The following is a 14,774-nucleotide window of genomic DNA, read 5'->3' as shown; positions in this document are numbered from 1 at the left end:
TTGGACTTTGGATATGTCACGGGATTTACGGGTTGCGGGATTTACTACTAGGCCAATTGGGGTTTATTTAACACATACACGCGAGAATAGCTTATTATTCAGCATTATATACTTTATCTAATCAAAAAAAATCTTAATTTTAAATTGGGAAACGATTTTCTACCCGAAAATGATGTTTTATAAGAAAATGATAATCTAGACAAAAACGATTTTTTTCAGGTAAATAATGTTAAGTATGAATAACCGTTTCTCAAAACCACCCTTTGCCGCTATGGTACATATATTATACACCCCTGCCCGGTAAATCTACCATTTACCGGGCACGTTTCTCCTAAGCGCCACCGGCTAATTAGGGGCTAGAGTAGGGATCAGAAGCTAAATTCATTATTATGCCCATCGGCTATATTAGTCTAAATTTTTCGTTATTTAACATATTAGTATTGAGTCGAGATCGTGTGACTTTGAGATGAAGGCGATGAGGTAGGGCATGATATTGATATAGAGGGCATAACATCAATAGTAGCTGATATTGAAATTTTATACAGATTTTATGAAGAACGAGGACCTATCAAAGATGCGTAATATCTATAGCAAGTTAATTGCGCTAAAGACGAATATGCTTCATACAATATTCACGGGTAAATCAGAATCGTAATGTAACAATTAATTCGCCTCATAATGCCGCTCTCTACACCGAGGGAACTCTTCACCGTTCTCACTTCACTATCCTTCATCTTTCTCTTCGGCGTTATAACGATCGGGTTTAAAAGCTAATAAAAATAAGAATACGACCCGAATGGAATCATAACTTCTCAACAAGTATAAAAGTGTTGATAATACGACGTGCCATGCAGATAGACAAGAAATTGAATTATAACATGCCTGTTTTAAACTCAGTGTAGTATATCACTCGGCCATATGGAGACCCTCATACTGCGACGTTTCCTTGGGCGTGGCTCAGCTGGCTGACTTAGGAGTTAGTCAGTCCTCTGCATCCCAAGCTGTAACTATGAGCTATCTAAAAACAAGGCCATAGCTGAAAACTTCTCATATTGTAACTGAGCATGTATCAACGCATGCGACTTCTCGGAATACTACCTAGCGAGATTTCTTCATACGGACACCGGTTTTAATAGTATCGAACCATCCCGTAACAATTGGTTAACTATTGGTCGACTCTCTGCCTGTGATGGATATTTAGGTAATCAATTCATGCTCTCGTTCGGGATCCTGGCTAACATCTAGACAAGAATCTTAGCTATCAGTAGTCGCCCAGACAATTTTATCTCAACTGCGCCCCATTCATAGTAACGGCCAAGGTGTTGCTTTCTCGACCAGTTTGATCTCCTTCCGCGTGTAGAGATAGATACGACAACCAATTGGCTAATAGTTACATTATATTCGATTAAATGAGCTTGGAACAAATGGTAGCCTTTCTATTCATAAAAAGGCTTGCCAACTGCTTTTTACAGCCAAGCCCCGCACCGGAGTTGTATCCATGGCTCGCACATTCGGAGGCAGCTATGTCTTGGCTTCGGCAGACACTGATATGGTTACATGCGATATGAATACGCGCCGCGGAACGAATACAGTGGCTAAGCGCTACTCAATCTTTAATTGGATAGATGCGAGACCTCCGGCAGTTATGGTCGTTCAGAAGTGCTGCATCCAGTAAGGCAATATAGCTTGGATACGTTCTAGGCTAATCGAATCTGGGGTAAATAAAATGTCTAAGAACTATTAAAGGGTAGGATATCATCTACTGAAGTTTGTGAGTTTGAAGTAAAAATCTAAACTATAGCTTGAATACATTGTTCAACCTCTCTCCTATTCAATTCAGCTATAATTGGACTAAAATCAAGATGACGACCAGAGTAGGCATCCTGACCCATTCTGATGAAGAGAAGGGGCTAAACCGGTCGGACACGACCGTGACAATGCCGCCGGAGCTCTTCGAGAAGGTAAGCTACCTGATACTAGATTTATAACTTCATGCTCACAATTATAGCTGTACCTTACTCCCAAAGTTCCTCAGGTGGGCGACTATAACAAGCGATTCGCCAATCCGACACCTCTTGGCATTGTCGGGTAAGTGTTGTATAGTCCTGGAAATAGACATATGAAGACACTTTGGTAACTAAACAATTAGATTCGTGATTTCGACCTTTACTTTCTCCATGACTTTGATGGGCTGGGGAGGAGCTCAGGGAGCAACGCCTGTGGTGTAAGTGTTTTTCTATACCCCCCGTATTTTACCGGCCCCACAACGTATACCATCCGTCCAACGCGGCTAAATCGTTTCGCCAATCATCAGGGGCATATTCTTTTTCGTCGGACCCATTCTGCTGTTAGTCTCCATGGTCTTCGAATGGATCATGGGGAACTTCTTTCCCATGATGGCCATGGGTCTCTACGCCGTCTTTTGGTTATCGTTCGGTATGCTACAGCTACCCACGTTACAACTAGGAGAGCCCTACGCCACAGCTGGTGACCCTAGCGGTCAAATGTCGCCAGAGTACAACTCCGTGCTCGGGATATATCTTATCGTATGGGGCTTTGCTCTGTTTACCTTCTTCCTTTTCACGCTCAAGGTCAACCTGGTATTTGCTATCATCTTCGCCTGTGCCACTTCAGCAGTTTGGACCCTATCTAGCTCGTATTTCAAGCTTGCGGCAGGTAACTACGAGGCAGCAGCAAGCTTGCAAAAGGTAAGTTTTTGTGTGTCTGAAACATAGAGACCATAGCTAATTAATCGCATAGGCTGGTGGAGCTCTACTATTCGTCGTGGGAACACTAGGTTGGTATATGTGCGTCGTGATCATGGCTGGAGAGATGCGTATTACTTTGAACCTCCCTCTTGGCGATCTTACTCGGTTCTGGCCGCGCACGGATGTAGACCTGGCAGAGGCAGCTGCGCATCGCGACTAAGGGGTCGACGATCGAAAGCGGGATAGAAGTACCATATAGCAACTGTGTTATGCTTAGGTGTCAATTATCAAATCTCCTTCCAGGTACTGCATTTTGAACTCCGAAAGGACTCGGCTTGTTTCGTTACTGTATGAATAACGTTTCCTTGGATAGCCAATAGGGGTAAATAAATGCGAGAGGTGTGAAGAATGGTTTAGATAAATAATCCTATAAAGCAGCATTCATCGCGTTTACACCTTAGGAGCCACAGTTTCAAACTTTTAGCTCACCTAGGTTGGAAATACTATCTGTAGATAGTATCTATAGACTCGACGTGTTTGTATCTTGACCAACTGTTACAGCCCAAGTATTCTCACAAGCAGAGCGCTAACATATCGTCTAGACCGTTATCACTACTTCCTCGTGTCTTCAATATTAGTGTACGCGCCCTTTCAATAATGGAACAACCATACTAGAAATAATTGATTATTTACGACTAAACCTACTCGCTACATGTTAGTTACAGAAACTTTCACTGTCTCAGTCCCGTCTAGCCGATAGTGTTTCCCAAGATGCTGCATTTTACGCAGAAAGGCCAATGCATACGCGCAGTACAACTCCCTCCATATACAGCCACCGTCCCCGAAAGCTAGGGGGTGTTGCAAAGGGAATATCGCCATACAAGCTAGTCTCGATGTTCTTATCACCCAGAGGCTCCTACTCTTCAGCTCGGGAACGGGTTCTACAAGACCAGCCTATAGTGACGGACAAGATCCTTGGATGCGCCGGCAATGTACATCTTTTGAGGTTGAACTCGGACAGAGTAGGCGTTTTCGGCTACTCCATCGGCAGAGCTACGGATTTATAGACCATAGCAAATAATATACGCTTGCTACTAAAGTGAATCTTGACGGTGGCTTCGGGGAACCGAAAAGCGGGTTGACACGGATGGTGCCTTCATGATAGTCTGCACAGAAGACCATAACTGTGCCTCTGATGAGAGTGGGGAATGCCTAACTAAATCTCAGGGATCCCAAGCGCGAATTCGCCGTCAGAAGCATAACTCCTTCACGGACACCCCACTCATCCCAACATCGGGAAGTGGTGTTCCGCATAACCTTGCAGCATTCATGAGACCAATTAACGGTACAAGGATTGCAAGTATTCAAAGAGCACTCCCGACAAGCTTTTTCAACCGATCATTCAATAGGGAAATAATGGTCTTCTTGATGATGTCGAGGTAGAGGAGTGGTTCAAGCATCGTTCGAAGACTAATTTTAAGCCCAACAATTTCCATGCTGTGGCTATTGTCGAAGAGTATTGTGCGGAGCCGGTCGCTGGTTGGGTTGGAAGGATAACCCAAACTACCTCTTAAGTTATAAGCAATATTATAAGGAGCTGTATCAGATCTGTTGGGATACCAATGCAAAGTGACGAAGACGGACATGCTCGCGGGGAGGTAGATCCCATGTAAGCAAGTATGATTCGTATACAAGCAACACTCGTTCGAATACCAATTAACGAATAGACTTGGGATCTCCTTAATAGGTTGTTGGTACGATAGACCTATCATGTAGATCTTCTTTAGTTCCAATAATCCAATCTGAGTTACGCGTATCAGTGCATTGGTTCCGTCTCACGTAATATATAGCGAACCAGTAAACAGGACCGATACAAAACATTATACTGCAGAACTATAAGATGACGACAACTATACAGGGGCCTATCCAGGGTATAGACGAAATTTGCAGGAGTTAGCTCACCGACAATAACTATAGCTTTGATTTATTCATATAAATAAGGCACATAATCTCTGATAGAAGATCAAGACTACAACATATTATCTACCTATAGAATATCCGATTAACAATGGGTCGTCCTAACGTACAAGAAGATGCGAAACGCGTCTTTGAGATCTTAAAAGGAGGTGGCATAGCAATCTGCCCAGCAGATGTCGGATATGCTGTTATGGCCATCAATCCAAAATCGCTCGAGAAGATCTTCTTGACGAAGCAACGAGGAGCCCACAAGCGGCATGCTGGGATTGGGTCGTACGCCATTCATAAGGAGGTGCACATTATGGAACCTCTACATCACGAAATCGTCGACCATCTGACGCAGGATCTCGATATTCCGGTCGGTGTCATCGCGCGGTATAAGCGGGATCATCCAATGGTCAAAAATATCGACCCTGTCACTATGGAGGCATGCGACGTGAACGGGAGTCTTTCGGTTCTGGTTAACGCTGGGGCATTCCAGGACGCGCTAACAAGCTTGACGTTTGCCGAAAACATACCGCTCTTGGGTAGTTCGGCAAATTTATCGGGCACAGGTATGCTGTTCGATTAGAAACATTAATCTGATGATACTAATGGGGATCTTATGCAGGGACTAAATATCGCGTGGATGATATCAATAAGGAGCTCATTGACATCGCGGATATCGTGATAGACTACGGACTGCTGAAGTGGTGGGTTCACGGTCGAAGTTCCACGCTGCTAGATTTCAGCGGCCCTTCCGTGGAGGTAATCAGAATTGGTGCTTGTTACGATGTAATCAGGGACGTACTCAAGCGTCGATGGAATATTGATCTTCCACCAGACCCGGGTATGGAGTCGCTGAGGTTTGGTCACTTAAGGAATCTGGATCCGGTCAAGTCATTACAGGACTTAATTACCCCTATTCACAGTAAATCGACTACAGGCTAAAAGGAGTACTATCGATATAGCATAATCTCATTGATTTTATCTTCACTCGGTGCTTTAGATAGATTCAACTATGACCTATATTCGAAGGGAATATTATTAACTGCCTAGTTGCATCGACTGGTGATGAGAAGAAAGGAGTCCAGGACTTAGGGCTAGGTATGTGGCTAAGACTGTGGCTAAGTGTGGCTGCACAAGGTTCCGGTTGAGTGGGGCCTTAATCCCGGACCGCACCTCGGTCGATATTAACATTTACCGAAACTTAATTCGATATCCCGAGGTGACTAATAGGAGCAATCCCGGAAATATGGGTCTCGCTGCGAGAGTAAGAAATTGAATCAAATAACTAAATGATCAACGGACAGGTTCTACGTATATTGGAGGTGGCTATGTAGCATTTTAAAAATTATTATAAGGTATGAGATATCCAATAATTTTGGAGGGGCACAGGTGAGTTTGTTGAATGAATATTTTGATGTGGGTAGGAACAGGAAAAGCATGTGAAAGACATACACCTAGAAATCTAAGGGTCTTACATGGGCGGTTCAGCTTAGAGTTCCACTCCGCGGCCTCGTAGGGTGTGAACCATGGTCTAATATTGTGTAATACTTTTACTTATGCCATAATACGTTAAACTCAACAACCGACCATGGGGCCCTAATACCCCACAGGACTATCTCCGGTTTACGTCGACGTATTTTGATGCGGTGAAGGGGAAATACCCACTCGTTCTGATAAGCTTTCCATATTCGACTATCTATTTGACAGCTTACTAACTCCACATCGTCTAGACCGCGACCAGAAGCCGACGCATTACAAAAACGGGGACTCCGGACGCATGCCAAGGCCGGACTCGCGTTAGGTGTAGCCGGCGTCGGCGTGTAAACTTAATGATTGCTTTCGGGGTTTCCTAGTTTAGCAAACCCGTCCCAACACTATCGCCCTAGAGAGTGTAATAAAATATGATGGGTTATAGCTAACGCCTGTATTCATTCTTTTCTGTGAAATTAATCGTTAAACGTCTTCGTGTAATCATCGACCAAAATGATACGCCAAAAGAGCCAGATTTACGGCAATAAGCTGATCGCTATGATCACGCTCGTCGATGCGCGTAAGGAATTTGCATGTCTAAACTTTGCGGAGCCCGGCTGATATTCGTGACTTAAGTCTCAAGTTGCTGGTTCGGCTACGATCAGGTATCTATTAAATGCTGAAGCCTTGGTAAGCAGGGTAGTCTGTTCTGACATACTGCAGGGCGTTTTCGCTGGTGTCTTGGTATCTGAGAATTTCAAGGACCAGTTTCCCGAGGTCCTCGATGCCAATATATCAGGCATCACATCGAGTTGCTTCTTCGTAAGAATTGCCCTGCTATTTTGCTTTTGATTCCAGTGATCTTTTATCGTGCAAACAAGACTGAACCCGTACAGATCGGAGCCTTCCTAGGCTCTATGGCAGCTTTTATGCTAGGCGATAGACTCGGTCGAAGAAAAACTATCGCATGGGGTTTGTTGTGCAACTTCCTGGGAGCTATTCTCCAGTTCACATCGTGGCATCTGCCCCAGATGATCGTCGGACGCTTGATAAACGGGTTCGGTATTGGATTAACATCAACTACGACTCCCGTTTTCCTATCCGAATGTGCGAAATCACACCAGCGAGGTAAACTGGTCGTCATCGGTACCGCTTCCAACGTGACGTCGTTTGCGTTAGCGAACTGGATCGCCTACGCCCTATACTCTGAGAATGGACCATTCCAATGGCGGTTTCCTCTCGCGTTTCAAGTCGTTTACTTCTTCATGATAGCGCCGCTTCTCCTTCTGGTTCCTGAGTCGCCGAGGTGGCTGTTATTAGCTGGTAAGGAAGAGAGCGCTCTCAGGGTTCTTAGCCAGCTCGCCGGGAAGGATATTCCGATGAACGACGATACCGTCACGGGAGAGTTTCGCTCTATCAAAGTCGCCATAGAGCTCGAGAGGGAAGACCGCGCGCCCATAATGGATGTCCTCTGCTTCCGCGACAAGACACACAACTTCCGTCGCTTGATACTGTCTTGCGGAACTCAGTTTATGCAGCAGTTTAGCGGCATAAACGCATTGGGTACGGTTCTCTATACCCAGTTCTTGGATGATTCTAATATTTCGATAGGATTTTATCTTCCTACGCTATTGGCGCAGAACGTCGGTTTCAGTGAAGAAATGAGTCGATTGATTGCTGCTGTCAGCGGTACTGTCTACCTAGTTTCGGCATTCGGAAGCGTAATTATCATCGATACTCTTGGTCGACGAAAGTATTCATTTACCCTCAGATACCTATCGAAGAGTTTGAAGACTGCTGACAGAAGCCTAGGATGCTACTATGCGGTTCTATCGCTATGGGTATATGCCATCTGATTGCTTCGTTGTGTCTCAGATCGAGCGAGCTCGATATTTCCGAGAAGAAACTTGTTAGACTATCCCACCTTAGATATATGAACCGCGCTTACCGTAGCTACAGATGGGGAACGTAACTACCGCGATGTTCATCGTTTTCCACGTATTTTTCGGTTTAACATGGGCTTGGTACGTATTAAAGCATCTCATGTTGTTATTTTCGACTCTCCTTTTTAGAATGATCTCGAATACAATGGCTAATGTTTAGTAGTAAGTGCGATGGTCCTATCACCTGGATTCTCTCGAACGCGATGATCCTAGAATTGTAGGGTTACGAGGCTAACACGATTTCATAAATTAGGCGTACCGTGGGTATATAGCGCCGAGGTAAACTCGCTAGGTTGGCGATCTCGAGGAGCAGGAGCTGCCACGGCCACAAATTGGCTCGGCGGGTTCGTAGTGACTCAATTTACCAAAGTAGGCATTGATAACCTAAGTTGGGCCTTTTACCTAAGTAAGTTCCTTGTCTTTGGGCCCTGGCGTGGTAACTTGGAGGTTTTGCTGACTATCAAAGTTTTTGCCGTATTCTGTTTCTCCTATTTCCCAATAGTGCTCTTCTTTTATCCGGAAACTTCAAACCGTACTCTTGAAGATATGGACTATATGTTTATACAAAATCCATCTATATTCGTATTGGGGAGGCCCGAAATGACTCAGAGAAGACGGCCGGCAAGCTTCGCGACAGCAGAGGCCGACCGTATTTCAAGGGGATGAAGTAGATTATGAAAGGTTCTCCGAAGAACTAAAACATTAACGATGGCGATACCTAATGCTATAGAGGCTAGACCGAATAGACAGACTTAGATCCAATATGAATAGTAATCTGATAGTTGAGACTTAGTTTTGCTCTCAGTATAATTCATCCTCCAGTCGCGAGAAGTTTCTAGAATGTAGGTATCGTATATAATTGAATTACTTCTAAAAAGACCAGATTGTTAGGTGCTATTAGCCTGCGCTCAATCTATTCCGAAAAGCCGACATGAAGTTCGGCTATGGATGGGACCAATCGCGATCGTTATATGAGTCGCTGTCTCCTAGGATGCATGTACGTCTATCATCCTGGTAACTTGGTGGTATTTAGCCGAAATGTAAAGGAGGGCTTACGACGTCAGTGACACTGGTTGTTGAAACCTCGACCGCAAGATATAAACCTGGCGAAGACGTTGACAACTATCGTGAAGTCGAATGGCGTTTGTTATCAGGTTAAAGCCGAACTTGAAGTTATAAATTACGAGGGAGTTATCCAACCATCCCAATTTCTTCTTCAACGTCACCTAGGACGGCAACAGAACTCCTAGCCATGCAAGCTGCGACCTATTTGCGACTATTGGTTATTCTAGCCATCTCAAGGTTTGCCGATGCGCGACCGATGAAACACTACGAAGGATTAGCAGAGACGTACATACAAGCTTTCGGGTCGAATATGATAGCCAATGATACTGATTCCGTGGTTTCACCTTCGTCCGTAACGTCTACCTTGAATGCGAGTCGGACCAAATCGGCATGTACGCCATTCAAGACACCAGCTGTGCCTCCGCACTGTCTCATGATGGCTGGCGAGCTCGTATGTCACGGTCGGTCTCTGTACTGCAGATACCCTACAGATTGGGGTGTTGGTTATGATTCGGTTGGAGAGTGCTGGACTTGTTAAATCGCCAATTCAGGGAGGACGAAGAAGCATGGATACATGGAGTTATATCGAACTTGAATTTGTTAAGAATCTCGTTTCGGCCGATGGCGTCAAATAGGAATACCCGCTCCGAGTGCGACAAGAGATGGAGCAATCGGCGAATACGGCGAATTTAGGAGTTGGTAGAGATTGTTGGTAGAAGGTCGTTAATACATACGCTTATTCAGATGAAAGGGCGGAGTAAGAACTGGATACTGTGATTGGGGGATATATGTAACTGTACACCATTTGCTTTGGTTTCCATGTTTCGTGGTTCCCTTTTAATATGGGATTGACTCTACCATCATTGCTAACGTAGATGAATAAAATCAATCGACTTATTAATCCTGGTCCCGGCCGTTTTCAAACTCGAAGCGCTCGGAAGAGGCGCAGTGGGGTGGATCGTGTACCTTGATGGCCTTCTAGATACTGCTGAGTGTGGTAACATCATCTTTCATCCAGGATCATTGGTGTAAGATCTGCACGGTACCAAGGATCGGAACGTGGGGAAGCTAAAACCAAGATGATAGGTAGACGGAGCGTTTAGTTGAGCCGCTTATAGCTTACCTCGACGTCGAAATGGGCTATTGGACTCGGGGTCTACTTCTGTTTGGTTGGTTAGGTACCTAGGGAGTTATTGGATATTATGAGATATCCTAGACAATAATATCGATAACTAAATCAATTCCCTAGTAGGTATAAGAAAAAAATGCGATCTCTAAAGCCGAATAGAATATAATCTCTAGCTCTATTAACATACTAACTGGTAGCTAAGGTGACATAGTATTTTGACAACATTGTATTCCGAGGGAAGATTTAAGGTGTGCGGGATTGAGAACCTAGTTTAGGTACTTAGGTACATGCGGGACATTATGTGGAGACATTATGTAGGACGGAGCTCAAGTCATGTGATAACCTTCTCTTACAACAAATATTGGCATATATTGGTACGCCTACCACCGAGATAGCTACCACCAAGATAGTCTTCGACTGAATATACTTCAAGAACGATATGTCGACCATCCGCTATACATGCGGTCTTCCTGTCCCGGGGTAAACTCCTCGTAGCAAATATCATCGCTATAATCCATATAGTTATGGATAGGGTCAACACCACCACCAGGGCAGGAATCACGGGAGCTTGGACAGCCTGACGTTGCAGAAGCTTGAGCAGGAGTATCTGAAACCAAATCGCCCTGAGTCTCGCTACAGGCTCCTTGGAATGTATGATAGAGGTTCATCCAGTGACCGACCTCGTGTATCGCGGTCCCGCCTAAATTATACGGCTCGGCGCTACCCCCAGGGACGCTAGCACCTAATATTGTGCATCCGTCCTCGTAAAACTGAGTTGATCCCTCAGAAACGTTGTCCGGGAAGTAGCAGTACCTAGGAAATATTAATGGCTTTGTCAGGATTCTAGATGAGACATACGGAACAAGAGACAGGCTTATAATATTGTAGGGAATAATTAGGGGCTTACCCAAGCAATCCACCGCCGAGATCGCCGAGGAAATAAATATTGAGATCAGAGTAGGTGCCTTTGCGAAGAGCCCTCTTCATTCCAAGTTCATCTCCATCCTGGGCCCAGCTGCGGTTCACGGTCCAGTCAGTGCTAACCAGGTTGAACGTAATGCCGTGTACACCGTAGGCAGCATTCATAACGTCAAGCTGGTCGTCAATCATTTTTTGCTATATAAAATTTAGTACGCAAAGCAGCCGGGACGAAAATATACTACTCACGGTAAGGTAACCATCGTCGACCGATGTAGATGCCGCTACAACATGGAAATAAGCGTTTACGCTGAATGATCTAAGGGCCCGAAATTCGCCCTTAGCACGCATCTCCCGCTCCTTGGCAAGCATAATCTGTGAGGCAGCTATTTGGGCTTCGGTAGGTTCAGGGGTACCGCAAAGCCTTGTAGAGTTCCCATCTGCTCGCGGGAACACACGATGGGCAGCGGCTGTGTAAGCCAGAAGGGCAGCAGCGGTAACTGACTTGAACAACATTGTGTACCGAGGAATGAAGACTAGGGTTATTGTAAGTGAAAATATCCAATAAGGTATGCGGTTGGGATAGGAGTATCGAGAAAGCTGCCTGTGACATCTTATACCAAACCAGACATACGCGTTCAGACTCTTCATATCTACCTCGGTCCCGCGCGAAGCCGCTGAGAGCTCTGTTACCTGCCTAATTTGCGCCATCACGTATCCACTGCGTTTTTTCCTGCTCAGAGATTTCTGTATTGCAAAATCGTTAGTTCGTTACGTGCGTGACTCCTAGCTAACCAATCGGTCACCACCCCTTAGCATCTGACGGCAGGATTAGTCTAAGTCTACTTTACGATGTAGGTCACGGTAGTTCGCACATTCAGCTCTTACGTGCGTGGAAGGCTTAAAGATAGGCGGTCTCGACTCCAAGAGAGTCTTACTCGGAAGAGTAGGTTACCACTGGACTGGTTCAGAGTGATAGTAGATCATCTATAAGGAGAAGCTGGATGAATCCCTGCCTCGCGCCTGACAATCATTGCCGAAATCGAGTTTTCTGCCCTATCAGCTAAAGTACCGAAAGTAGTACGTATAAGGTTAGGTGTGGTAAGTTCGTAGCTACATTGCCTAGTGGTATCGGCCAGGAAAGACTACGGCCTCTTGGCGGAGGGGACTTTGATTAGAAGCGAGTGCAGTAAGCTACCAAAGGTCAATTCGTGATGGGTAGTATTCTTAACTCACTCGCGCTGCCCGACATGCAGAAAATATAACTGCCCTTCCTGTCACTTACCGATTTGCGACCGTCCAATCGGCACCAGGATCTATATTAACGCACGTCACCCGTCTCGCTGGAGAAGATAAGATTGATGGCCCAGCTAGCGAGAATCTGACCGCTTGCCCGTTACGGATGTTACTAGAACCATTACCCTGGTTATGGGAGCAGATGATATCTTATCAATATAAATACCAAGAATATAAATGAATTGTCAGATGCTTCTTGGCTATTCTTCAAGAGATAAGGTATCAGGACCAGCTTTGCAAAATAACGATAGCTAAAAGCTGCTGTAGCATTTTTCAAGAGATAGCCTAGATGCCAAGCTGCCAAGCTGCCAAGAATTGCAACGTTGAAGCTTGTCATGCGCATTATCGTGAATAGCTCCAAGTACTGTTATCATGTTAGATTCGATTTTATAAAGGAGAGTTTTATTAACACTACTCAGCTCACTGCTCTCGAAATTGGCTGACTACAGTTCATTTACAAAAGCTGCGAATAAGCAAGATACTCATATCAGCTATGACAGCGGCTTCGGATGTCTCCGCGGTCGAATAACTTCTTGATCAAGTCGTACAACCGCTTTTTCTTTTTTCATAATAGCATCGTAATATCTAACCAAGCTTCTAAATATCCAATACAGGAGGTCTTAATATTTCCATGGGGAAAGTCGTTGTATATCTCGCCCGACATTATGTACTGGTGCTTATTCACTTGGCAACATGCGGAGATATTAATTTCCGCGAGGATTAAACGCGAGCGCTACATCTTTCAGGATCTACGACGATAATTTTATGACAATGTATATCTAACCCTAAACATTCTTCGTGGGTTTCCTTATTCAACACTCTCTATTTATTACTCTCCGATTATAATTGTAGGGTGAACTTGAAGGTAAGCCGGTAGAATAAATTTTAGGAAATGATCGGACGTATGATGGTTCGGGATCGGGAGGTCCGAGCTCTATTCCCGAGTACAACAATCTAGACCGTTCGTAGACTTCTACATAGTATCGTCATAACATTGTCACGTGACTTAAGGGACTCCGCATATGGAATCTTCGGCGGCGTTCCGGTAAGCTATTGAGTCTCGGATCACGGAGATGTCAAGCGCGTCACGGAACGGAAGCAAAATGCTCATAACCGGATCTCGTACTTGAACGTCTTCACCCTTAGTCATCTGATATCGGGTAACATCAACTACTGGGCCTTACATTATCATACCGACAACTTAACATCAGGAGCATTATAACTAAGAGTGATGCTGCTTATAGATTGCCGTGATAGGCCTTCTAGACAGATTACCACACAGATTAAGTACATGTACTTGCCCACCAAAATTATTAATAGAATGATATTCCTTAGGAATCTTATAGAAAGTTGATGATATTTGGTAATTTTAATAGATATAAGCCCTTTTTATATATCGTTAGAATTATCCAACCGAGTTGGATTGACTTATACTAATTATATTGAGATATAACCATATTTGAAAAAGTTATTAAGAAAGTAATCTTTGAATAAGGAACCTAATCTCTGAATAGTGGCATGCAATCTATAAATAGTAATATGTATACTATATTTACCACCAAATACAGCGCATTTCATAGCTATTACTTATATCAACGTAATCCTCAAAGTGAGACGGATCTAATGGTGTTAAGATTTTATAGATACGGGGTATATTAAGAAAGATAATAATAAGTGACAACCTTACTATGTATGTAGGTAGCTTTATATTAAAAGACCCCAGAGCCTCATATCAGGTGCGTAAAAAGTCTTGAACAGAGGTCTTAAAATTTTGACCTCAATAATATCCTGGCAGCCGTCTAGCATGCTAGATTGAGCGCACAGGTCCCCTAAAACTACGAGTGTTCAAGGGAAGTTATGGGGCAGAACGGGGCCATGACATTAGACTAAGAACTTTATTTGTCAATGACATTCACCTGTTCTGTGGGGCAATCTGTAAATAGCATCACTCTATATAGATGATTCATTACGGGCATGTTGTCAGGGTCAACCGGTTAAAAATAGAATTTGCTACCCGATATTATACAAACGACCACTTACCAAGCTTAGACCATACCATAGTTAGTTGTATAATTACCTAGTTATTTACAAACCAGACATGAGTCACTACAATCCATCGAATTGGATACACTTGGAGTTTTACAACTTAGCTTTTACCCTTTATAAACGATATAGTAATTTAAATCTTACCCTCCTCCCTCATGTTCTTCACTACTTATATAACCATATCCTAGCATTTTGCCTTTCATTAACCACTTACCTTTACCAAACAAGACTGCT

General features: G+C 44.1%; 4 protein-coding genes across 4 annotated transcripts; 3 read left to right on the top strand and 1 right to left on the bottom strand.

Moving 5' to 3' along the window:
* Window positions 1–1,862: 1,862 nt before the first annotated feature.
* Window positions 1,863–2,928, top strand: GL218_06438 (Protein alcS; the record flags this gene model as incomplete). Its single annotated transcript, XM_033583150.1, has 5 exons — window positions 1,863–1,961; window positions 2,009–2,088; window positions 2,150–2,224; window positions 2,315–2,708; window positions 2,761–2,928. 5 exons carry the CDS (start codon window positions 1,863–1,865, stop codon window positions 2,926–2,928), a joined length of 816 nt encoding a protein of 271 aa, XP_033433539.1.
* Window positions 2,929–4,776: 1,848 nt separating this feature from the next.
* GL218_06437 (uncharacterized protein) lies at window positions 4,777–5,615 on the top strand (the record flags this gene model as incomplete). The annotated part of the gene is made up of 2 exons (XM_033583149.1): window positions 4,777–5,239; window positions 5,296–5,615. The coding sequence occupies 2 exons, from the start codon at window positions 4,777–4,779 to the stop codon at window positions 5,613–5,615; spliced, it is 783 nt and encodes a 260-aa protein (XP_033433544.1).
* Window positions 5,616–6,656: 1,041 nt separating this feature from the next.
* On the top strand, window positions 6,657–7,999 carry GL218_06436 (Sugar transporter STL1; the record flags this gene model as incomplete). Its single annotated transcript, XM_033583148.1, has 5 exons — window positions 6,657–6,723; window positions 6,780–6,808; window positions 6,867–6,965; window positions 7,040–7,706; window positions 7,755–7,999. 5 exons carry the CDS (start codon window positions 6,657–6,659, stop codon window positions 7,997–7,999), a joined length of 1,107 nt encoding a protein of 368 aa, XP_033433393.1.
* A 2,709-nt stretch (window positions 8,000–10,708) lies between these two features.
* Window positions 10,709–11,714, bottom strand: GL218_06435 (uncharacterized protein; the record flags this gene model as incomplete). Its single annotated transcript, XM_033583147.1, has 3 exons — window positions 10,709–11,093; window positions 11,188–11,396; window positions 11,448–11,714. The coding sequence occupies 3 exons, from the start codon at window positions 11,712–11,714 to the stop codon at window positions 10,709–10,711; spliced, it is 861 nt and encodes a 286-aa protein (XP_033433545.1).
* Between the last annotated feature and the right edge of the window lie 3,060 nt (window positions 11,715–14,774).

Source organism: Daldinia childiae, assembly GCF_008694065.1.
Source record: "Daldinia childiae strain JS-1345 chromosome Unknown Scaffold7, whole genome shotgun sequence".
Taxonomy (NCBI): Eukaryota; Fungi; Ascomycota; class Sordariomycetes; order Xylariales; family Hypoxylaceae; genus Daldinia; species Daldinia childiae.
Note: the sequence above shows the minus strand (reverse complement) of the source record. Positions and strands in the feature narration are given on the sequence as shown.